Source organism: Pieris napi, chromosome 15 (assembly GCF_905475465.1).
Source record: "Pieris napi chromosome 15, ilPieNapi1.2, whole genome shotgun sequence".
NCBI classification, from domain to species: domain Eukaryota; kingdom Metazoa; phylum Arthropoda; class Insecta; order Lepidoptera; family Pieridae; genus Pieris; species Pieris napi.
Genome location: NC_062248.1, coordinates 8123912 through 8149387, shown reverse-complemented (window position 1 = coordinate 8149387; position 25476 = coordinate 8123912). Strand labels below are relative to the sequence as shown.

The window sequence follows — 25476 nt, the reverse complement described above, 5'->3', positions numbered from 1 at the left end:
ATACACTGCGACCACTGTACAGAGTACCGTCAATTTAGTATACTGTGAAACCGTTTCTCTATAGCCAGCTATACTGGTTACAATTTAAAACGGAACGCAGTCCAGTATACTAGTCAGCTTCGTTTTTCGACACAGTTTTCAAATGAGTGCATCAAAGTTTTTCAATTCAACAAGAAAAACTATTGGAGTATTATCGCATTAAAAAAATCTATATTAATATTAACTGTCAATTGAATTAATACTACAAAGAAAGTAAGTTAGAATTTTAAATGTTTGTTATTAAACTGTAAGTTATATCAGCCGTTAGGCATTCAAGTGGTTTTGATTGATCACGTGATCAAAGCACTGCGAGTACCTTACCTCGAAAACGCCAGTGCTCGCAGTATAAGTATAGCGGGGATTTGTGACGTCATATATTTCCTAGGACGCTGCGGCTGTATACTGCAGTCCATAGCGGAACAAATTTTTGAACAGTGGGAGCACTATACAGTACTCGCAGTGTATATCGGAACATACCCTGTGACTTGAGATACGAATTAAATACATACGTGACACTGGCACAATCACAATTCACAGCACAGAGTATTGTATGAATAATTTAGTAGGAATGGACTATGGAGCTCTTTAAGGTTATGTCATATTACATATTATGTGAACTAGAAAGTTAAAACATTATTTTTCTTCTAGTTCCGTTATGTTAAATAGGTTTACGATATTTATTAGGGATTTGCATTCTTTAGTTAAACTATCAACAATAAGTAGAATGAATATAGATAAATGCTACTTCAGACATATACCCAGTGAAGATAAAATAGATATAACTTTTTTGCTAAAAGTTAAAGAAACGATACGGCAGTTTAATTTAAATCGGAAAACTTCGGAAGTAGTACAAAACTTATGTACTCGTATAGGAGTCAATGTTCAAAAAGCAGTAAATAAAAAAATAAAGAAGAAAGATTCTAAAGAAAACACCAGCGTTGAAGTTCAAATTTTTTATAATAATGGTGATGTGGTCTCTGCCACTCATACATGCATAGAACTGTTTCAATTAAAAGGTCCTATAAAGATAAAAATCTATGATCATCTTTATGATGTAGTATTTAATTCACCATGGGTCCTGAATTTTAATTTACCAAAAAGCATTTTAGTAGGCTTTCCTGTCTACCCTGAGCATTTAGAATCAAACTATATGGAAAAGGAATTAAGTGATTTCAATTGGTATAGAGGAAAAGTGGTAAATGAAAATGGGAATTCCATAATTGACAGCCATGTTAAATGGGATTTTATAAAAAATTCTTTTAATTACACTCCAGTTTCTAAGGATATTGGAATGAAATTAAAGTTAGAATGTATTCCAAGTGAGTAACATTATTTGAATGATAACTAAATCCTTTATTTATCCATAATATTGTATTTAATTATTTTCAGAAAACTCTTTTATGGCTGGGCCAAGTGTTGAAGTAATTTCAAAACATATTGTACAAGCTGGTCCTGGCCCATGCCCTTTTGAATTGAGACATTTCTTTACCAAAGATAGATTAGCAGATAAAAGGTATTTTCACAACTAAAATTATTTATCAATTTTAAATCTAACAGTAAGTTTTATATAATGTACAACATTCTTAAAGATATAATAATATAACATGATTTATATTTTCAGTTTTCGTTGTGTGACATATAACATACTAGCTGATCTATATTGTGATTCTGATTACACAAGAACAGTGTTACATCCATATTGCCCATCATATGCATTAGAAATTGATTATCGAAAACAATTAATATTAAAGGAACTAACAGGTGGTATTTATTCTATTTGCTATACAAATGTCTCATAACATGCTTAGTTTTACATGAAATTGCAGCATTAGTGTTTGTTTTTTACTCCTAAATAGGAGCATTTAGTATAGAAGTATGCATCTTAAGTCCATTTAAAAATCACAATTAATTTAGAATATAATTTCTTTGTTCTTCTATTGCAGGATATAATGCTGATATAATTTGCCTGCAAGAAGTGGATAACAAAATTTTCGACTATTCTTTAAGCTGTGTATTACAAATGGAAGGCCTAAAAGGTTTATTTTACAAAAAAGGAAAGTCTGTTGCTGAAGGGCTTGCTTGTTTTTATAGAGAAAATAGGTTTAGGTATGATATTTGTCCCTAATTGATTAACAAATCTAATGAAACATCATTTTGTATAATGTCAGCAATAAAAATAGGTTTATAAAATTTGATTTAAATATTTTTAAAAATGAAAATCCACTTAAGATTTAATTAATACCTAGTTCAAACATATATCACCTTGACATCACAATGTATAATGTGTATATTTTCCATACATATTTATTGGCTGTGAATAGATTAGTTGAGTACATTATGGTATATTATATTTTTGTTTAATTAAATTTTTTATGATAGGTTGGATAGAAAAAGTGAATTTTTAAAGATTTCTCTGATCAAAAAGTATAGTTTGACATTTTGCAAATTTCAAAAAAATAATTGCAATAATTTATTCTTGATTCCAGATGTTTAGGGGATGATCAAATTCTCCTATCAACTGCTGTACAAACTGAATCTTATTTACAGCATATTTGGGATGCAGTTCGAGATAATGATGAATTAAAGAAACGGCTCTTAGACCGATCAACGGTAGCAAGTGCTACATTTTTACAGTCCTGTGATAATGAAAATGAAATAATTATTGTTGGTAATACACATTTGTATTTTCATCCAGATGCAGATCACATACGACTAATTCAGGGAGGAATTATTATTTATTGGTTAAAGAATATTCAATATAAATTAAAGACACAGGTAAATTTAAATGAATGTAAAAAATATGATCCTAGTTATAATATACTGTAATTAAGGGGCCGTCTCCACAAGCGAGAGAATCGCGACGATACAATCGTCCTGCCACACATTTCTATACAATCTCATAGAACGTGTCTCCACACGGCGATCTTAACGCGGCGATGCGACGGGTGGTTGAGTGCGCTCGAAACGTCATTACATCGCTGCGAGCCTGTCGCTACTGGTGAGTGGTCGCGACGACGTGCGTGACCATACATCAATAGAAACAATACATCCATAGTAAATAATTACTTTATTGACTGATTTAGACACTACTTATTTCGGTCTCGTCTGGCACCACTGAACTCTAAATGAACACTGAACAAAATAAGAGCACAACGTGTCGTCAAAGAAACGTGGCGATTCCGTTACGAGTCGTTGCAGATACGCTGTGATTCCGTTACGAATCGCGACGATACGCTGGCGGAATAATCGCTCGTTCGTGGAGATTACCCGACGATAAAAACGCGGACTCGTCGCGATTCTCTCGCTTGTGGAGACGGCCCCTTACAGGCACAGGTACAGGTAGCATAGCTTTTTCAGATTACGCAATAACACAAATTTGTATTCTAAACAAAATTAATTCTAAAATATAATAAATTAAAATGGGGATGTGAATACCCATAGGATGAGAAAACAAAACGCAAAATGACACGATTGTTTCGTTTGATTGTGATTGGCAACTTGTACGCAATGACACATGACATGGTACGTCTTACTACATCCATTCGATTGGTCGAACATTCGAATGCAACGTTGTGTCTTTCGTTCATTCTCTTCCCAGGTTTTTCTTAAAATTATTACTACAATTGAACAACTATTCAAGTATAATCTGGTCCAACCTGTAACCATACTGCCTCCTTGTAATAACGCGATTATTTTATTTAGGCTCTCAAATATCACAAAAACACTTATGAAATATGTAAGAAATAAGCTATACACGTGTTATAATAACATGAGAACACGAGTTTGACGACTCATTGGTCTAGTGGTTACTACCCCTGACTGCGAATCCATGGGTCCCGGGTTTGATCCCTGGCTGAGACGAACATCGATGTGATGAGCATTTGGTGTTGTGCTTAGGTCTTGGGTGTTTAAATATGTATTTATATGTCTATATATCTATAATATGTATGTATATCCGTTGCCTAGTACCCATAACACAAGCTTAGCATGGGACTAGTTCAATTGGTGTGAATTGTGTTTATTAAAAAAAAAAAAAGAGAACTTAAGAAATCAGGCGAAGCTAAGCAGATTCATGCAACATAAAGCAGACACAGCAAATCCTGAAGGGACTTTTTGTATAGAAGTAGTTGCTTGGGTTTAAGCATCTGCGAATAGACAAAAAGCAATTCAAAAATAGCCATTAGGTAGGAATATAACAAAGCAAATGAAAATAATAATAACAGTAAATAATTGCCAGGCTGCTAAAACGACTCGGCGAAAGGAGTATGGAGTTTCTGAAAATGTCTACCGAATCATTTTTAATCACAGTTTTATTGTAAACTCGAAACAATCAGTTCAGAAGACCATTAAAAGATGTTCAAAAATGTGAGATAGGCGTGCAAAATGGATATTTGATTTAAAATGTCATAAGCTAATCTGTTAGAAATTTTAAATGAGTTTCTATTTTTCAGTATCCTGATAAGAGGATATCAATGATAGTGTGTGGTGACTTCAATAGTGATCCTCTATCTGGAATTTATAAACTATACACTACAGGACATGCGCCCAGTAATTTACCTGACTGGAAATCAAGTAAGCCAGCGAAAGACATTATTTGGCTGATACTTTAGTATTGTTTTAAATATTTAGTGAACCATACACTTTTTTTTAAAAATAAATAATACCTATTCTACTCCCCTGCCATTGTGTCCAGGGACATTTTCTATCTCTAAACTTCACATCACATGTCTCGCGAAATACGCCCCGGCTACATCGCTAATATTTTTGTTTACAATATTCATAGGCGAGCCGGGGTGACATATTTAAAGTATTTAAATTATTGTGAACAAACATTATAGTCCCATATATAACTACAGTGTAAACTCTTTATAACGAATTTCAAGGGACCGATCATTATTATTCGTTAAAGGGAGGGAAGAATTAATGAATGGGTATTGGGTTTTTTTTTATTATACAGGGACCTCTACATCCTTGCCTATCTATATTAACTTATATCATAACGAGTCTAAAACCAAAACTTCTTTTAAAAAAAAGTACTAATAAATAATTTTTAATCTAAACCATATTTGTAATAACAGATATTGAGGCGTATTACAGTTTCTAATGATATATGTTTAAAGATGTTATTTCAATTGATATTCGTACTCTAAATGTTACCATACGTCACGACTACGAATTTTATCCAAAATCTTATCTTCAAAATTTTCTGTCAACAGACCCTGAACAAGCCATAACTGGTCTTAGTCTCGAACAACCAATTCTTCTTGGCAGTGCTTGTGGAACACCACAATACACAAATTTTACTGCAGGATTTGCAGAATGTCTTGACTATATTTATTATGATATAAATAATCTGGAAGTTGAGCAGGTATGTAAATTTTTTTTGGTTTATGTGAGTACAATACAATTAAATAAAATTGCTTTTGACTGACAAAAAGTTGTATATAACATTTCCTCAGCTTCAAAAATTTTTCAGCAAACATGATCTGTGACTGACCTTTGCAAATAATGTAATAAATTCGCATTCTTTTATTAACAATTCAAACAAGGTAGACACTGAAGAGATGTCTATTTAGAAATCCATTTCCATATAGACATCTTCTTTTTTATGAAAATATCTATACTTCCATAATGGACACCAGAGCATAAACTGTGATTAAAATGGATGCGGTTATGCCCACAGACTATAGACTTGCCAAATGGCGTGGCGCAAGTTTTTCATTCACAACACGACTGGAATTATGGACTAGTCATACAGCATGTGCATTCACAATGGGCACATTCAAGTTGACTGATGATTTATGTTATTGTTATTAGTTTAAAGCAATGGCTCTGGTAAAAAAATGACTGAAAAGATTTTAAATGATTGTGTTTTTTCAGGTCGTGCCTTTTCCAAGCGTTGAAGAATTAAATGCTCATGTAGCACTACCAAGTATAGTATTTCCGTCAGATCACATAGCTGTAGTGTCAGATTTGAAGTTCAAATAATATGTATTTATTTTGCAATAATAAAAATGTTGATTTTACAACTTTTCATTTTACTAAGAATAAAATTATATTGCTTACGCTACGCCTCTCCAACGTTATTTAAATAAAATATAATATTGCCATCAGGTTTCTTGTCTATATTGTGTTGGTTACAATATTGTCCCATATATTATATGAGTAGGTTAGCTTAAATGAATATTCAATCATAAAAACTAAAATTAATAATACATAACCGCCACAAAACCACTTACACCGTATTTATTTTTACCGTGTAGGCACGTGTAGCAGTGCAGTAAGGGCAATCCAGCCTTAAGGCTGCCTGTTAGGGGTTAAAAATAGTCCACACCTGCACAACCCAAAATAATGTATTGCATGCGTGACCTTTTTCATTAATTTAAACTTAAGTAGCTATATTGTACGCTTTATGATTTTTATATTAGACTTGCAATCAAAATCGGAAAAAATACAATATGTTATATAGGTAGATAGTCTGTGACAGAAGCTTATTATCTTCGGCCTCATTCAGACTCTCCATGAGGGAAATCGAGAGCCAGAGTGAGACGGTACGCGTGTCCCGACGGTTTTTCTGGCGCGAGTTTAAGATCGCGAGGGGACGAGGGGAGAGAAGCAACCACGCTACTGCATACTGCACAATAAAGACTCCCACGTTTTTTTATTATGACAGAAAGCAGTAACGAAATCTGTACCACTTATATGAAAATATTTAAAACGGAACCAATCCTTTGGAATCCAAAAGTGGGATCGGATCAACAAAGAATAAAATATACCTGTATATATGTGCGCTTCTAACATTCACTAATACGGTAAAGGAAATTGTGAGGAAATCGGCATGCCTTAGAACCAAGAAGTCGACGGTGTGTATCAGGCACAGAAAGTTGATCACCTACGGGCTCATTGGAAATGATATAACATTTATATTTGTGATAAACACGCAAGGCACAATATTTGTAGGTATAAAGTAGCAATCGCTATAACTCCAAACTCGTCCATCGCAACTAAATACGATAGTGTGGATGGCTAGAACTCCTACAGACTCCACTTTTTTGACGTTCATAAGTGTACATTGACCTATATGAATAAATGATTTTTTGACTCGCCAAGACTTGCAAAATTAGACGATTTTTGAGTTAACATTTTAGCTTTTTTCAAAATCAGTTAAAAAATTAACATCAAAATTTTTAAAAAGTATGTTTTTTGTAATAGGAGGCAAACGGGCAGGAAGCTCACCTGATGTTAAGTGATACCGCCGCCCATGGACACTCACATCGCCAGAAGGCTCGCAAGTGCGTTGCCAGCTTTTTAGGAATAGGTGCGCTCTTATCTTTAAGGACCCCAAGTCGAATTGGTTCGGAAATACTTCACTGGCACCTGGTTCCACGTACTGCTGGTGCGCATGGATGACGGACGTCGAGGTGATACGGATGGTATATTGTATTCTGCCTTGCCGTCCAATACTGAAACTCAGCTGCAGATTTTGGTCCGAGCAACTCCTCTGAACACTCTCCATGATAAATGCGGTAGAAGATGCAGAGAGACCCTACATCTCTACGCAACGTCAATGGATCAAGCCGCTCGGAAATTCGTCGACGGTTCGAATCGCTCTTCGTTGAATACGGTCAAGCGGAAGGAGCTGGTACTGGGGAGCTCACACCCAGAGGTGAGAACAGTACTCCTTGTGGAGCAGTATTTGCGCTTTATAGAGTTGCAAGAGGTGACCCGGAGTGAAGAACCGTCATTACTTACTACATTACTATTATTCTTAGTCACTGGGGGGATGCCATGCTTGGCGGACAGCACGTTGCTAGAATATGATTTCCGACAACGAAGAAATCAATTTATTTCTTCGGATTTATCTTTTAGTTGTTGAGCATAACTAACTGAAAATCATAAAATTAACTTTAGGACAAATCATTTTTACTAAGAGTCATGTAATGTTCAGTGTAGTAAGTAATCTCAACTTGATCGAATTCGGATTCGTCAGTCCATAGGATATTTTTATGAAAGATGCTTCTTCTAATTGCTCATTTAACAAGAAGCTATCAAAAGCAACTCCCAAGGTCCTCTTCGTGAATAACTTGTATGATAAGGATAGAATTCTGCAATAGCCACGGTTTTCATTGTGTTACCAAAGACACTAGCACTTTACGTACGTTTGGCTGCGGTGTTATTGTCGGACTCGGATCTAAGTACTGACATAATCAGACAAATAATAATCTGTAATTCGCCATAAGTCATCACTAATTGTAACCTGTAAAATGTATTGAAAAATGTAGAATTTTGGTAATTAATAAATAATAAAATCATCGAAATTTAAATCCTCTTTAATTCCGTTCTTCTAGCTGATGTGGTTTGCAGTCTGTGGTCTACCGTCTACTACTCTGTGATTTGTGATTGCACTAAGCACTTGGAGTCTGGAGATAAAAACTATTTCATGTTTAGATAATATTACAAATTATAAGAAAATTTATCAAAGAATCCGCAATATTAATTAAGAGTAAGTACATATTTTGAAATGCATTTTTTATTGTTACTCTTTATATGTCGCAGTGCTGAATTATGCTAAATTTCCATAAACAATTTTACCTCTTATTTACGTTTTTCTGTATGTTGATACTTCTTATTAAGCACCGCTGAGTGCTGACTGCAGTTTATATCGTAGTTTTTAATGGTACGGTTGTCGGTTCATTGTTTTGACTTTTAATTCAAGGTCGTTTGGATTAAACAATTTAAAAATATACAAGCTTTAAAATGTTAAAGGTTTACTCCAGGATAAATCAAAACTTTTATCCTCAAAAACATCTACCTAATACATATTTTGGTAAGCCCATTTTATTAAATTGATAGTGTTTGTTGTTTAGTCATTTTTGCTTGCGTACTTATGTACATTTATTGTAATATCTTCAGTGTTAATCTGGTTTTAAATTTTTTAATAGGTGGTAGCTGCACACTTGGAAAAACTATTCACAATACAATATCGCTAAAGTTTCCCCAAGTTGCTGCTCTAAAGTTGCCTACCAATGTTGTCAATATTAATGCAACAGAAATGGGAAGGTTTTCCCCCCTTCGGGAGCGTGATATCTCAGGTCCTGTTATTAATGCTTTCAGTGATAAGCTTAACATGAAAATTGATATCACTGTGCAATCAGATCCTTATGTAAACAAATATGATTGCCGTGGAGCAGTGAATTTGTCTTCATCAATGCAAAGTAATGTGCCAAGTCCATTTAGTGGCAACCACACTCACTTGGGTATGCCAGGTTCCCAGTGGGGCCAAGGATATAAGTATTTATCTGATAACCTTCAAAGTGCTCATTATCTCACTCTCAGAAATGAATATCGGGGCATTATTGGAGGTACATAATTTTAAAAAGTTACTAATATTCACACATTATGTTTTAGTACTTTTTTATGGCATATAATCATTTGTTGACTGACATAAAGTGCCCTTAATAATTGTACCTTATTTTTACAAAGCATAGGAATTGGAACAAGAAAAATGAGTGCAAATGCGAGTGATACATTAAGTGCTAAGGATAAGTTAAAAAAAGCTGTTAAGGATTATGGTGCTACCGTAATTGTATTTCATGTGTCAATCTCACTAATGTCTTTGGGAATTTGTTATGTGCTGGTTTCCAGGTATATATTATTTTTATTCTATGTTCTTTTACACTGTAATATAAGTGATGAAAGATTTGACAGTTTTTGATTTCAAAGCTATCAGTTAAAGTAAAATATGAAAGTGTAAACACATAAGCTCTGTTATATGTCTAAAATACCAGACATAATCATAGATTTTCTCTGTAAAAAGGCTACCAATATGATCTCTTTGGAAATAAAACCTATGTGAACCAACACTTTTAATACAAGTAGTAGTATAAGTTTTTACTCCTAATTTAACAAAAGAGGTAGTTATAATTATCACTACTATATTCATTAAATCATATTGTAGAAGGCAATAAGATTTTTATTGATTCAATGTTAATGAAACATTTAATGTCAATTGTAATTGAGAGGTCAAAAATTTTGGTGTAATATACAGTTTTCATTTTATTTTGAATCTCTTAATATATTGAATTAGACATATAAGCTACTACTTAGCACTAAATCTCAACTCTGAATCTTCCCCTGCCTCTAGTTGAACTATGTTTTGCAATTTTTACGCAAAAAAATAGAAAAAATATCAATGTATCTTGTTTATTTCAGTGGTGTGGACTTAGTGGCTGTGATGAAATATTTTAATATTGGAGAGGGAAAACTATCAAATATGATTACATCCAATGCAGGGACCTTCGTCATTGCTTATGCTATTCACAAAGTTTTAGCACCTGCCAGAATAGGCATCACATTGACATCAACACCTTTTATTGTACAATACTTAAGAAATAAGGGTATTTTAAAGGCAACAAAAGTAAACAAAGGTGGTGGTAACTAATAAGTTAAGATATGTAACACAACTGTAATCATTTTAAAGTTACATGTAACATTTTCATGTTAATAGAAATCATGATATTGTTATTTTGAAATTTATATTACATTTAAATGCTAATAAATATTTTCATAATAATTATTCTTGGTTTTTTTTGTAAGTGATCCATCTATTTTTCTATATTTTTACAATATGTTCTCCAAAACATTATTTTCTAAACAATTGCATATTTAAGTTCAGCACAAGTAACATTTTTTTTTTTAATTTTAAAAGGCTAGACATGAGAAAACGAATATTCTTTTTCTACATATGTACAAAATTACTGAACCCATACTTAAATTAAATAAGTAGTGCCTTGATGAAAAAATCAAACTTAAAAAGTTATAGGTATTTGGACAAAATAATATTAGAGAACAGTTTTTAAATTTTACACCCATTAGGACAACCGCTTGAGAGCGCTAGCTGTGTTACGCACTCAGTTACTAGGGGTTCCACAAAGACAAGGTACCTACAAATATTTTTAACCGTAAAAGCTTACTATCAATTCATGTAAGATAAATAGTCTTCAACTAATACTACTTGGATATTATCTACAAAAAGTAATTAATAGTGAAATAGTTTTTCTCTTTGAAGATTAGCAGATTAAATTATAAAATCAATAACAGAAAATAAGGTCCGTGTTATCATTAGGAACCGTTAAAACTAGTTTGGCAATTGGCATAAAATTCCTAAAAAAGTACAGTTAGCGGTCAACGATCGCGTACATAAACAGTGAAACGTCTAGAGACAAGGATATAACTTTTTTTAAAAGAAACTTGTTGCTGGCCTTGTCAAACAAGTCGCTGATTTTAATTCACATGAGACTCTTGAAACTAAACGAATTAAGTACCTACGATGATGTTCAGCAAAGTCAAACTGAGATATCTTTTTGTATTCTTTGACATTTATAGGCTTGTTAGTTTTGCTCATAATAGTTTTTTAGAATCGCAGTGCTTGCACCGACTGATAATTTTTTAAATAAAAATTTTAAAAAAAAATTGGTTTTCGTGTTTTTAGTTGGTTAACTAGGTATAAACACAATAAATATAACAGTCAGAAGACATTCCGTAATATTTCAGAAGAAAAATCATAACAGTCTTATAAGAATTCGATAGCAAAATTAAATGGCGTTATCACGCACTATCATTTATTAGGTAGACGGATAAACATGTTCTCACAAAAACGATTTAAAGTGTTAAGGGATGCTACAAAAATAGAAATTGAAAATCATCTCTAATCGTAAGCACACATTTATCAATTTGTCCTTTAAACACCTAACAAAATACTACCCTAATCCCTACTAACAACCTGCCCCTGCTAGCTGTACATAACTTATATAAAGATTAAAGACCCTTTTTTATAGTTAACAAGAAGATTTATTTAACTAGAAAGTATCGCTAGTATGTACCATTTTGAGATTATTTAATTGTTGTAGATTTCTCTGGAGGTAATATGGCTACAAATATCAACGATCAAGGACAACAATTAGCTTGCGCTATAAACAGCTGGTAAGATAATATTATAGGTTCTGTGAATTTATATTACACTTGATGCATATTTTTATGCTGGCGTAATGGCCGATTTACATTATCTTAGTGTTTAGGAGAGTGCTTTAGGATAGTACTTTAGTTGAAACATGTAAACGCTACGCTAAAGAACTTGCCTTTCAAGTACAGTTGTACTAAAGCACTCTCCTAAACACTAAGATAATGTAAATCGGCCTTTAGGGCCGATTTACATAATCGGCCTTAAGACGCAGCTGAGGGCTACTAGTGCACCATCATAATTATTGATATAGGTATGTAATATGGTAGGTATTTTTAAGATTGTTCTCCAACTCAACAAAACAGTTTACACACGCACTACGTTTCTTTGTTTCCAGGTTCGAGGTCGATATTATGTTCTTATAATAATTATACCTACATTCATACTTATTATGTACAAGTAACTAGTAACGCGTTGGATCGGACGTTGTGACACGGCGAGTGTTAGGGTTTTATTATTTTTTTGTATTAAAAATCAGACGTCATTAAGTGTAGAACTAAAGATAACAAATGTCAAATACCTAACCAAATGTTTCTCGAGTAAACATCTCCATTTATTCGTTTAGTTTTGATAAGATACTTTCGCTCTTCATTACAATATTCGTGATAGTACTTAAATAATAGCCACAAAGTGTGTTTGTACTGTCCATTACTTATCTAAAAATGTATTCTAAATTACTAATAGCATTTTTCATGAGTAGTATAGGTATTCGCTGTGATAACAGGTAAGATTTAACTATTATCACGTTAGCACCTTCTTCTGTATTTTAGCATCAGATCTTATAAAACACCCGGGTGTATGCTGTATGACTTTTGAGATTATATGTAGGTACTATTAGTTAATATTACAAACTTAACCTAATTTAGTTTTGTCTAGTCTAATATGATACTAGGTAACAATAGTATGTGTTGAATTTAACATTTTTTAAGACTATACCTCCCTCTGTAACTCGTAATGGTTATTTTTGTTAGATATGAGGGGTCATCTATTTTACCTAAAATATTTGTAATAATATACGCAATTACGTCAGAGCAGATAAAATCCGAGTTGAATTATTCTCATTAATAAACTTGTTTCAACATTGATTTTGCAATTTAACAAAGGATGCCAATCCTATAAACAGTTTACCTTAACGCAAAGGAACTATTATAAACTTAACAAAACCAATCAGGTGATGATAATAATTAGATAATTTAAGATGCTTACTAAATTTAATTCGTCGAACTTAGGGCCTACGCAATGAATCTCGTCAATAATATTTTTTTTCAACAGCAATATAACATCACCAGAAGGACAGTACCTATTCGATTTTACTAAAGATGACAACGTTTACGACTGGCAAGAACAATCGGACACGGTACGAAGTGTAGGAATGTCAAAAGCCGTTTTTGTCTTACACCAGAATACCCAGTTTCGAAGAGCAATTTTTTTTGCTCTACTGAATCCACAATTGAACGGGGCAGGGTTCGCTGGCATTCGTGCCCTCGGATATCACGACCTTACGCAGTATACGAAACTTCAAGTACAATGCCGTGGTCAGGGACAGTTTAATGGATTTAAAATTGTTTTGAGACACAAAGGATTAAACAATGAACCTAACTACTCATTTGAACAATATTTTCAGGTCAGTCTTTACTATCTATCGAAGTATGAACTTGTAAAAAAGAGCAACGTTGAAATTAGTTGCTTATCTTTTTATTGTTGGTTTAATATATACAAATTCATTTTTAGGCACCCAAGGACGAGTTTGCTGTGAAAAGCCTACCATTTTCAGAATTCAAAGCATATTACAGAGGAAAGAGAGTAAATAATAATGAGACCCTGGACTTATCACAAATAACGAGTATCGGAATTCAAATGTATGGAGGCGTTTACCAACCAGTGAAGCAGAAAGGACCAGCTACTTTAGAAGTAGACTGGATAAGAGCTGTTTAATAAACCTTTTACATGCAATTAAGTTTGTTTTATTTTCAACCGACTGCAAAGAACGAGGTTATTAATTTGCCCTGTGTATGTGATACTGTAAAAAAATTAATAATTTTAATCTATTTAGAATTCATGTGTACTAAATTTCGTTTCTTTCTCATGTGTAACGTATGTTTGCCCACAGTTTTCATAAGTCATATCAAAATTATACTTTTTTATTTGAATCATGTATATATAGATATTCTCGGAGAACAGTCAAGTTTCATCAAAATCGGTTCAGTAGTGTTTCGAAATATCCACGAATTTCTCGAGGGTACATGAATCTAGTCAGTGATGTTCACAGGTATTTGAAGTGGGTTTGAATTACTTTTATTATTTACAAAATAATGTTTACATACAATCAATAACTCACCTGCATAGTCATCGATATGTTCACAAGTTGTTTATGTTTGATAAGTACTACATAAATTTTAATGGTGAAAAACCACAGCGTTACTTATTTATCATAAAACAGGGGAGGTAAAGTTTTACATATTGAAACAAAAACTACACGTACTAATTAAAGGTTCACACTTTTCTATAGCGTTGAGCGTAATTTTTAAAAGCGATTAGTGTGCAAGTTGTAGTTCTCTCAATATCTGTAGCAATTCGCAACCTCGTGAACGAAAGACAACAACAAAACCTCAATTTTTTACTTGAAACTGGCATAAAGTCAAAACTATTGCCATAATATATAAAAATAAACCTCATAATTGAGATTGGGAGCGCTATTGAAAGTTACAGAATAAGGGACCATCCACATTAATATCGTCGTAGCATGATCTTATAACACAGAATAGAAAGAGCATTATTTTTTTCGAATTCGTACTAGTAGTTTCCGAGATTACTAACAACGCCAAACTCAGATAAGCTCTCAATACGAAATCAATTTTGCATACGTTTGCTGATACAGTAGCTTTCTTTATATTGGTGAAATAATATTGAGCATTAGAGTATCCGTTGAAAATAAAAAAATCAAATCTTTCCTCATACAAATAAAAGTTCTTAATAAAATACTAAGTATATATTTTATTAAATTAGAATTAAACAATGGATCACATTTCCAAACAAATTCTTATCTTTGCCGCGTGGGCAACAACAGTGATAGAGCGGTCATGGCGTCCGGAAACAGAGAATGGTAATTGACAAGCGGGACGTACGCCGCGGTAATGACGCGACCGGCGAACCATCTTCCGTGTAGCGTGTTGACGGACGCCACGGCGGTTGCTATCGTAGGACATTTGCAATACACGTTGCCTTGGGGTGACGCTTTATCCACGTACACGTGTAGGACACCACCATGCTTATTGCATTCGCTGATGACGTCATCCCGGATCTCAATGTCCCAACTGGGGTTTGTTTCCCTGTAAAAAAAATTGGTTTTGTATTCAATATATTCAAAGTTACAATTTCAAAGAAGTAAGAGATCAGGTATCATAATTATAAGCACTCATTCAGACTGTCATTTAACATTATTTCACAAAAGTTAGTACAGTATTAATTGTTGCCATGGTTACCATTATTTTTTAAATCAAATATAAAAATATAAATAAAATATCGTGTTAGTCACAGACACGATATTTTAAGCACATTTCATTACAGGCACTAGATCAAAGCAATGTGCGAGACTGAAATACCTCAAATTAGGCGACAAATGTAGGAAATCAAGACTACTTTTATAAAACAATTTTATGTAATTAATGTCGAAAATTATAGTTATAAAAACTTACGTGGCTGGATCAAACATGTTATTCAGCATGAAGCATTGTGTGGCTATGGGTGGTGTAATCTGTGGTTGTGCAGCTAAGGCAGTGCCTGCACCCATCAGCACTGATGCTGCTGCAGGAGGGATCTAGAAATATAAGTATTATATCACATTAACAACTTCTGTTGATTTGTAAGAAGTAATTGACATATGTACATGTATGTATGTCTACTTATGTATGGGGTTTATTACCTGTAGGCCAGTGCCTTCAGCCAATTTAAACATGAGCTGTAACCGTCCTGTAGCACCAAGATCAACTCCAGCACGATCCAGTTCATCAGCATCAAAGCGAGTGTTAGAGCCACCATCGGCCCTTTCAGTTACATTTCCAACCTTCATTGGTCGACCGGCCAGTTCGAACCCATTTAACTGCTCCATTGCTTTTTTGGCATCTGTTGCATTATGGAACTGAAATATAAGTATCATACTGTGATGATGTGTTTGTTTGATAAATAAGGATATGAAGTTGGATAGAATTCCCAAAAAACACTATCTATGATTTAATAATTTTCTAGAGCTCAAGCAAGGCATAGAACTCCTATACAATAGTAAAACAGATTTAAGGCAGGATAACAGGTATAATTACCAAAATTTAGTTAAATAACGTAAAAAAAGCATATGGCATCAGTGTTGCCAACTCGGATTTTGAAAATTACTTAGCCCAGATTAGAAAATTACGTAGATTTAGTAAAACATTGTATAGGAAAAGTTAGTAGATCTACGTACTTTTTGATGAGTGAAATGAAGAGGGTAGGCTAGGTAAAAGTGAATAAAACGAGTGTATTTTTAATCTTCATTCTTATTTTCTGGTAAATTAAATTTTCACATGTTTTTAAACCTGTTTTGTTGTAGGTTTTCAGGAAAGGCTTAAATTACGTAGATCTACGTAAAAAGACACGTAGAGTTGGCAACGCTGCATGGCATACACCTGGAGCTACTTACTGTGATGTGCGCGGTATTATTCACTTTGTCCTAAAAACGAAATTTTATGAAACAAGACAGAAATGTGTTGCCATACCAACTTTGAAAAAAATAAAAAATACATACTGTCAGGAAACCATATCCTTTGCTCTTCCCTGTATCTGGATCAGTCATAAGTTGAATATGGTCAATCTTTCCAAATGGTTCAAAAATTCCTCTTAACATATCTTCTGTTATATTAAAGTGTAATGAGCCTACATATAGTCTAGTAGGGCCATTGCTTGCCTTTGGTGCTAAGTTTGGTAAAGAGTTACCCACTCTGTTCTTTTCCGCTTGTGTGTGTTGTACAATAATAGGAACACCTAGTAGTTTTTGGCCAGTTAATCCTAGAGCCTAAAATTAACCAAGTATATTAATATTTATCTACAAAAAAATATGAAGTCAGCTCACAGGAATGTGTTAAAAAAACCTTAAACTAAAACAATCAAAATAATTCACTGTTTTCTAATATACTATTGATACTTACTAATGGTACAGATTCAGCATCTTTAAACTCAATGTATGCAATTCCTTTAAATCGTCTGGTCTTGTTACAAGTGATGAGTCTTACATCCCTTACTTTTCCTACAGATGAGAAGAATTCTTCTAAGTCTTTAGCTCTAATTCTTTGAGATAACTGCATGCAGAATACTGTACGTAGATCTCTTTCTTCGGGAGGTAGGTCTTCTAGTTTTGGTTCAATACCTCTTGATTTTGATCGGTATTCTTCTTTACTAGGCTCTTCTTCTTTACTCTTTTCACTTTTATGCGAATGACTCCGGCTACTCTCTCTTTCCCGACTTCTCTGTCTTTCCTTGCTTCGCCTCTTATCCTTATCCTTGTCGCGGTCCCTTTCTCTCCCTTCCCTATCACGTTCTCGCTCTTTGTCTTTGTAACTTCGGTCTTTATCGCGGTCTCTACGCTCCCCCCTGTCCTTGTCACGGTCTCTGTCCCTCTTGTCATCTCTGTCTTTCTTGTCGTCTCTATCCCTCTTATCATCTTTGTCTCTTGAACGACGAATTTCCCTGTCACGAGATCTTCTTCTATCCCTTGACCTACTGCGTCTACAGTCAATAAAACAAGAAATTCACATTTAATACAAGAAACTTTTCAATTAAAGACAAAAATATATTAAAGAGATATTAGGTAATCTTGTGTTGGACAAACACATTTATTTAATAGAACATTATTTTCTATTTTATAAAAATATTATCGTTTATCAATTAAATATGGAGAGCACTGAGCTACACTGCCCAAACTAAGGACCAAGTGAGCAGCAAATCTCACTGGTATGTAATGGCAGCGTAAACATTTTTTTTTAATTCCAAATGTAGAATTCAAAGTAAACATTTTTCGTTTTGATGTCTTGACTCATTTGATCATATAGTTTCCTCTTAATCACACTCGAAAAATTTACTTGTCTTTGTGAGACAACACATACCTTCTTCCACCATCCTTTTCTCTGTCCCTGTGCTTATCAGAATACTTCTCCGATCGATGCTTCGTAGACGAATTATCCTGTGACACAAAGCACAAGGTAGAAGCAGCGCCACAGCAACACACGCCGAGTGAATAAATAAAATGCATTAGTTAAATTGAATTGATTGTGCTACAAAATAGTGACATTCCTTTGATATATTTCATATCAAAGAAATACACTCAGGTTTGGAAAGTCTTAAACTACACAGGACTATTTGAGGACTGTGTGCCCGTGGGTGGTTGAGCTGTTGCCGAATCTAAACTTACCGTTTACAAAACCACTGACTAAGGTTGCACACAGCGCTAACATCACACAGGAATACTTCTGCAAAAGATTGATGACCCATAAACTTATGGTCTTGTTCAAAACTTTTCTAAATAAATCTTATAAACAATTTGATACCATAGTGGTAGTGTAATGAATAAAAATATTAAGTAGTAGTGGATACCTCATAGTGTTCACGTCGGTGAAGTATGCTCGACAAATACCACAAAGTTCTATAAATACAAGAAATGATTCTCAAATGTAGTTTTGCTTTCAATATTGATTATACTCTTTAAAATAGTGCTTTTGAATCTGCTTAAATATTTATATAAATAAAGTTTATGATAAAACACAATTTTAATCAATCCTAAATTTTTCCAAACGGCAATAAATGACAAAAATATTAAAAATAATTTGTAAATTTAATGTAAATTACACAATTTGACAAATATCTAATATAAAATATCTACTCTGGAATGTATAAACAGTTATATTAAACTATAGGGAGAGCTTACCGATTTGATATATGGGGCCTCAAGCATAGCTTCTACATCAAAATCTTCCGCCATCCTGTAAATAAATCATTGTTTGAAGTGCATAGAACAAATGGTTACACCCTTAAAAGTAGAATAGAAGGTATTTAACTTTCAAGCTCTATATTTCTAAAACAATACTCGTCTTTAATAAACATCTTTCTTAACTCTCCAAGACACTTGGTTCGTGTATGTAAGTCCAGAGAAATGATTTCGTATACGAAACAAAATTTTTGGACTGTATAGTATTTTGTAGCCAGAAAGTAGCCATTATAAACTTAAAGATATACAAATTATGAAGATTAAAACAAAATAATCAGTATGTATTTTAAAAAATGTCATGATAAAACTGCTTGGAAACAGATTCATTTTGTAATAAAATACCGGCAAATTAATCTTAACTTAATAATTGATGTTAATATTAAAAATATTACGAAATTATTGAACATAAAATAAAGGCAGTTTAGGCAATTTTAAGGCACTCTTATAATCTCAAAATGGCGTTTGATTCTGCTGAGTGCTGTGTCCATTAGTGTTAACGTAGGTTGGTTTTAGTAAGTAAAATTTACCTGGATGCGGAGAACTGAATTTTTTCAATAACACTGCCTTATTTATTGAATTAAACTTCGCAAACTTACGAACATCGATTTCGTGAAAAAATAACGAGTATGATATAAACTTCTAAGTATGCTTGAAAGTGCAAGAAAATAGAAATGAACCATTAATAATGGCGGATGGGTAATGAGCCAGTGATACCATCTCTAACCTAATGTTCCCCCTAGGATTTTCTTCAAATACCCCTAAAAATCGATTAAAGCCCCTAAAATTTTAGTTGTACACTTGGTTTGAGAGGTAATTTCAAATATGATTTAAAAATACAATCAAGTAATATAAACTAGCTGTTGTATTTAGGTGGATGCATTTTACATATATATTTAAATAATAAAATTAAACGATTTTCATATATGATGATTTCTTAATTTGTCTTGACTTTATTAATATATTTTTGCTTTTTCCTCATTTTATTTTCATTCATATTATTGAGAGCATTTTGTACTTTTTTAAAAGTGGAGCTATTATTTCGGTCTTGTAGTATTATAGCTTTTTAATATTTTCGGTTTTGCCATGCTTGAAGCTCGTACTTGGTTTAGTATGTTAGTTGGGTTCGAGGCTTAATATAAATTTTATAGAATCATATAGTTTATCCCCAAAAATTTCCACCCTTTAATGTGTTTTAACCCACCTAAATAAATGTACCCCCTAAAAAACCCATGAAAATCTTTTCCCCCCTAAATTTGGGGGGTAAACACCACTGCAATGAGAATTACAAATTACAATATTACGGAAGCAGCTGTTTTTTTTTTTAATTCATACCATGACCATGGATACCAGTCTTTCAGTCACAAATCGGCCGTCTGCTGTATGTGGTGCTAACTTACTACGTACTTGATAATAGAACTAGACTAGAAAAATAGTAAGTACGGAAACAGCGATACCATAATAAACTAAGGCTTATTTTCGTCGTGTCTCGATATTTTTATCGATAAAAATAAAACAGTGCACGAAATTAATGCAGCATTTCATAAAATGGGACAGGCTCAAGTGGTTGGAACCTGTACACCTAATATGGTGGATGTGGTAGACGACAGGGCCCCAGGGTAACTGAACTCACAACCTAGTGGCAAGAGAAAACCCGATAGATCGAGACAGCATTGGTAGGGTTCTCAAGGACCTCAAAACAAACCTCGTGTTCAAAGTTGGACGCAAGAAGCACGAGATATATTGCGATTGCGAGATATACTTTCGGAGGCTACGGCCCATAAGGCATGGTTGTACAGCCATTGGATGATGATGATGATTTATATATGCAATTATAAACTTGTATTTTTGAAACAAAACCTTAACAGAATCATTATAACCTCAATAATCCAAATGGACTCTAATAAAAATAAATCTATCCCTACGATTTTATTTGAACTAGATTAAAATTAGATTATTAGCAAAATAGTTATTCTGACGAGTAACGAGTAACCGGAGTATTTAATAATTGTTGTATTAACTTATTTGATTAGTCGGAAAACTACACTAAGTATATCCGGCGGCGGTTCGTTGATGGTTATTGTACAATAATTTTGTCTCTACATTTAGAATGTCTGTGCTAGTGTTTATACTTCTGTAGTCTGTATATTTCCTTTTTACAGGCTATTGTGAATTGTGAAATGTGTATTGTGAATTAATAACATAAAACATTCAATCATTCATTATTGTGTATTGTGTAATTTGTAATGTCTTTATAGTTTGTTAGTTTTTTTATTGTGAGTAGCCAGTAATCCGTTCTAAAATACAAGGGATTACGGTAAAATATAAAAAAGGCAAATCAATTATTAATTGAATTGTTCTATATAAATTCTATTAGCTAAGAATTTACAAAAATGACTACTGCTGCAAGGCCTACATTTGATCCTGCCCGAGGCGGTCAGGGTCGAGGTGAAAAAGATTTAAGTGCTATTTCGCGACAGTATTCCAGCCGAGACTTACCTGGGCATACCAAACTTAAGTACAGGTTTGTATAAAAAATCTACTTAGTTGCTGGTATATGAAAAAGTTCATCCCTCAATAGTCTCAGTTTCATATATGTATTTATTATCTGTTATAATCTAACCCTAATCACTGCACACTGTATTAATTCAGATTATTTCAGTTTCATTATTAGGGTAGTTCCTATTTTTTTTAAACCTTTATCTTTTAATTTGTTAAAACTTAATACATCAATATTTAATATAAAACTGGTTATGTTTGTTTTGTGTATGTTAACAAATATATAACATGCTACAACTATAACAATAAATGTTTATTGCAAATTATTATGATTTTAAAAATGTTTACTATAGTATTCTTTTCTTGTAAGTATTTATATGTTACAATGTAACTACAGTCAAAACCGTTTATAACGACATCGTTTACAACGACCTATCGGTTATTACAACCAGATTGTATGGTCCCGTCCGAATCCCTAGTAAACTATTCAGTAAACAAACCGCTTATAACAACATCGGATACAGCGACATATCGCTTACAACGACGAAATTTTATCGATATTCATCGGCTATAACGACCAACCGCTTCTTGTCTCAGCAAAACAAAACAATACAAACGATTTTAAATCTTATTTAAAGGCATTGAATGAATATTTAGGCATATTATTACCTACGCACTTTGTCCCAACGAACAGTTTCAGCCAACAACGATTTCGGAGGCTCTTAACGCTGTAACAATTTTGCAAAAATTTGTTGCCTTTAACGAACAGTTTTATACTGGTGATACTCAGACCTTGAGGAGTATGAAACGTAAAATGCAAAAAATATTTGAGACTGGGCTAAAAAAAAAACAGACCAAAATGATTGATTACTTTTGTACCTAATTATTTCGTAATAAATATTTTTGTTTCTTTTTTGACTCGTTTACATATTATAATATTAACATACCATATTATAACCCATACCTACCTATTCTAGATAGATAACTATGATAATATAGCTTGTAGATAGTGTACATTCATATTAACTATACTTGTGTATATATAATATATGACATTGCTTATAACGACTATCGGATATAACGTCGGCAACTATACGGTCCCTTCAATGTCGTTATAACCGGTTTTGACTGTATTAACCATTAGGCTTTTTCCCATCTATTTTCTGAAATATCAGAATCTAACATAAATCTTATCTTTTATTTTATACTGCATATTTTAGAGAGCAAGGTCAAAGCACTACAGAGGAATTAAGGTCGCGTGATTTTCGTAAGGAATTAGATGAAAGAGAAAAAGAAATAAAAGGACCAAACAGGAGACATGCTGAGCCTGCACCAAAAAAAACAAAAGCAGATCAAGTCCCTGCAGCCAGTCTGGATGCCGACGATCCACTAGAGGGAGATTCTTCAGACTCTGATGACTCTGATGATGACACTGCTGCATTATTAGCAGAATTAAATAAAATAAAAAAGGAGCGTGCTATTGAGCAGGCTAAAAAGGTAACAATTTATTAAAACCTATCAATAAAATTGGCAGTGAGCCACTATTCTTTGAAGTTTTATTGCTTCTAGAATCAGTAAAAAAGTTTTTTTCTTTTAATAAAATTTCTTTATAATTAAAATGTTAAATAATGAACCTTAAATATTACAGTCTTTTAAAATATTTAAATTTTAGGAAGCTGAAAAGAAACAAGAGGAAGAAAGGATAAGAATGGAAAATATACTGTCTGGCAATCCCCTGCTTAATTACTCAGCAGCTGCACAAAAAAATGATTTAAAGGTAATTTATTATGGAGAAAAAATTATGTTTCTTTGTTATTTTTTATATTGTTTTATTTACAGTTTATTAACTTTTTTTGCAGGTTAAAAGGCGTTGGGATGATGATGTTGTTTTCAAAAACTGTGCTCGCTCAGAACCTGACAAAAAAGTTAATAATTTTATAAATGATTCACTGAGATCAGAATTTCATAAAAAGTTCATGGAAAAATATGTAAAATAATTTGTAATTAATTTAAATAAACTTATTAATCTTGTACTATTTTTCTTATTGAGATAAAAACTGCAAATGTGTCATACAGTCTTCTGGGACTCAGTGTATTATTAAGTGGTGACTAAAGCCGCACGATTTTTGCCACGGTCTGGGTTAGGAGAAATGGCCATTTATTATTACGTCATTTTTACCAAAATAACCCAAAATCTAATGCAACACCAAACTTAAGAAATATGAATAATTTTTGTATCTGTTAAAATATTTATTGGGGTATCGCTTTGAATTTTGTATGAATTAATTATATTAGTTGAGATATAAACATATATTTAATACCTTCGAAGCTTACTTTGTTTCCTATTTGTTGCGAGTTGTCAGTTACCTTTGAGTATAACATTTTAAACAATTTTCGATTTTTTAGGTTTAACTATTAAAATAAAGCAACTAAATACTATAGCAATAAACAATCGGTATATCACTATGGCATCAAGAATACCGCACTGAATCTTCTGACTTCCTATTTACACGGAAGAACTCAGAAGGTTGAAGTGAATGGTAAGAGGTCCTCTGGGTCGGCAGTAGATATGGGGGTACCACAGGGCTCAATTCTTGGCCCTTTCCTCTTTCTTGTTTATATAAATGATCTACCTTTCATGGTAGAGAGAAAACATCAGATAGTGTTATTTGCTGATGACACGTCCTTGATTTTTAAAATCAAAAGACAACAAATTTTGACGATGTGAACAATGCTCTGTCTTCGATTGTCCATTGGTTTAGTATGAATAACCTTCTACTTAATGCAAAAAAGACAAAATGCATTAAATTTTGTGCAAAAAATGCAAGGGTTATGGATACTAGACCAATTATAAACGGTGGTGAATCTGGATGATACAACTGTATTTCTCGGAATCACCATGGATTCAAAACTTCAGTGGTCCCCTCATTATAAGGAATGGCGAAGAGACTTAGTTCTGCAGCCTACGCGGTTTTAAATATTCGCTCACTAACTGATGTCGATACAGCTAGACTTGTTTATTTTAGTTACTTTCATAGCTTAATGACTTATGGCTTATTATTATGGGGTCATGCTGCTGATGTCGAAACTATTTTCATCCTGCAGAAGAGGGCTATTCGTGCAATCTATAATTTAAAATGTAGGGAATCTCTTAGAGATAAATTCAAGGAAATTAATATACTTACCTTTCCCTCGCAATATATTTTTGAAAATATTATGTATGTATACAAAAATAGTGATAAGTTTACTAGAATAGAACATACGCACAATGTTAATACACAGAACAAACGCAGGCTGCAATTTCCCCGTACTAGACTATCTAAAGTTAGTAATTCTTTTGTGGGGAAAGGCATACTCTTCTTTAATAAAATCCCAGAGGCTCTTTTATCTCTGCCTTTCAATAAATTTAAGAAATGTATTAAAGAAAAGCTGTGTAAAAAGGCTTACTATAAAGTCAACGATTATCTAATTGATAAAAGGGCCTGGGACTAGTGCTAGACAGGCTACTTCTAATTAATTTGCGATATTTGTTTTAAATAAGTGTTGTTTGATGATTTACTGTTTTAAAAGAGTACCGAGAGTTTTTTACGCCGGCTTTTTCTGTCGGCCTACACCCTCTGTCTTCTTTGCCGATGAGTAGGGATGCCTACAAATTCAAATTTAATGACGTGGAATAAGTGATACATGTATCTTATGTTCCATAATAAACATATTTTATTTTTTATTTTATCCAGAGTTTGCTTGGATTAAAAGAGACGTGTAGTGGTACACACTAAGGAATTTTATTATAAGGGATAAGGGATTTTATTTAACATTATTTTCATCAAAATTGTTAACATTTAACAAGAGCGTGCATTCATTGAGAATTGCGGAATGTTGAGCCGAGGCCCGAGAGCGATGAATGTTTACGTGA

The 25476-nt window shown here is 33.1% G+C and overlaps 5 protein-coding genes across 13 annotated transcripts; 4 read left to right on the top strand and 1 right to left on the bottom strand.

Moving 5' to 3' along the window:
• The first annotated feature begins 601 nt into the window (after positions 1 to 601).
• LOC125056708 (2',5'-phosphodiesterase 12) lies at positions 602 to 6065 on the top strand. Of its 2 annotated transcripts, none has more exons than XR_007118096.1 (8): positions 602 to 1358; positions 1429 to 1552; positions 1661 to 1800; positions 1983 to 2145; positions 2526 to 2814; positions 4277 to 4404; positions 4491 to 4611; positions 5256 to 5395. XR_007118096.1 is itself a non-coding variant. In XM_047659985.1 (8 exons), exons 1-8 carry the CDS (start codon positions 695 to 697, stop codon positions 6025 to 6027), a joined length of 1761 nt encoding a protein of 586 aa, XP_047515941.1. In that variant the 5' UTR covers positions 602 to 694; the 3' UTR covers positions 6028 to 6065. The 2 variants fall into 2 exon arrangements, 1 of the variants encoding a protein (XP_047515941.1); XM_047659985.1 differs by lacking the exon at positions 4277 to 4404 and adding an exon at positions 5920 to 6065 and having other exon boundaries at positions 5256 to 5407.
• A 2362-nt stretch (positions 6066 to 8427) lies between these two features.
• Positions 8428 to 10615, top strand: LOC125056475. 2 transcript variants are annotated; one of them, XM_047659584.1, is made up of 5 exons: positions 8428 to 8542; positions 8756 to 8866; positions 8982 to 9401; positions 9528 to 9684; positions 10252 to 10615. In XM_047659584.1, exons 2-5 carry the CDS (start codon positions 8797 to 8799, stop codon positions 10478 to 10480), a joined length of 876 nt encoding a protein of 291 aa, XP_047515540.1. In that variant the 5' UTR covers positions 8428 to 8542; positions 8756 to 8796; the 3' UTR covers positions 10481 to 10615. The 2 variants fall into 2 exon arrangements, with proteins under 2 accessions (XP_047515540.1, XP_047515539.1); XM_047659583.1 differs by lacking the exon at positions 8428 to 8542 and having other exon boundaries at positions 8651 to 8866.
• Positions 10616 to 10919: 304 nt separating this feature from the next.
• Positions 10920 to 14011, top strand: LOC125056477. Its single transcript, XM_047659585.1, has 4 exons — positions 10920 to 10978; positions 11949 to 12021; positions 13331 to 13682; positions 13790 to 14011. The coding sequence occupies exons 2-4, from the start codon at positions 11966 to 11968 to the stop codon at positions 13991 to 13993; spliced, it is 612 nt and encodes a 203-aa protein (XP_047515541.1). The 5' UTR covers positions 10920 to 10978; positions 11949 to 11965; the 3' UTR covers positions 13994 to 14011.
• Positions 14012 to 15032: 1021 nt separating this feature from the next.
• On the bottom strand, positions 15033 to 19779 carry LOC125056456 (RNA-binding protein 39). 7 transcript variants are annotated; one of them, XM_047659554.1, is made up of 10 exons: positions 19595 to 19779; positions 19008 to 19062; positions 18677 to 18725; positions 18190 to 18552; positions 17236 to 17812; positions 16836 to 17102; positions 16731 to 16760; positions 15981 to 16196; positions 15754 to 15875; positions 15033 to 15387 (listed from the first exon to the last, which is right to left on the bottom strand). In XM_047659554.1, the coding sequence occupies exons 4-10, from the start codon at positions 18333 to 18335 to the stop codon at positions 15099 to 15101; spliced, it is 1647 nt and encodes a 548-aa protein (XP_047515510.1). In that variant the 5' UTR covers positions 18336 to 18552; positions 18677 to 18725; positions 19008 to 19062; positions 19595 to 19779; the 3' UTR covers positions 15033 to 15098. The 7 variants fall into 7 exon arrangements, with proteins under 7 accessions (XP_047515510.1, XP_047515509.1, XP_047515511.1 ...); XM_047659553.1 differs by having other exon boundaries at positions 18190 to 18725; XM_047659555.1 differs by lacking the exon at positions 18677 to 18725.
• A 1445-nt stretch (positions 19780 to 21224) lies between these two features.
• On the top strand, positions 21225 to 23594 carry LOC125056765 (protein CWC15 homolog). The gene is made up of 4 exons (XM_047660044.1): positions 21225 to 21588; positions 22784 to 23060; positions 23236 to 23340; positions 23423 to 23594. Exons 1-4 carry the CDS (start codon positions 21458 to 21460, stop codon positions 23558 to 23560), a joined length of 651 nt encoding a protein of 216 aa, XP_047516000.1. The 5' UTR covers positions 21225 to 21457; the 3' UTR covers positions 23561 to 23594.
• Positions 23595 to 25476: the final 1882 nt, after the last annotated feature.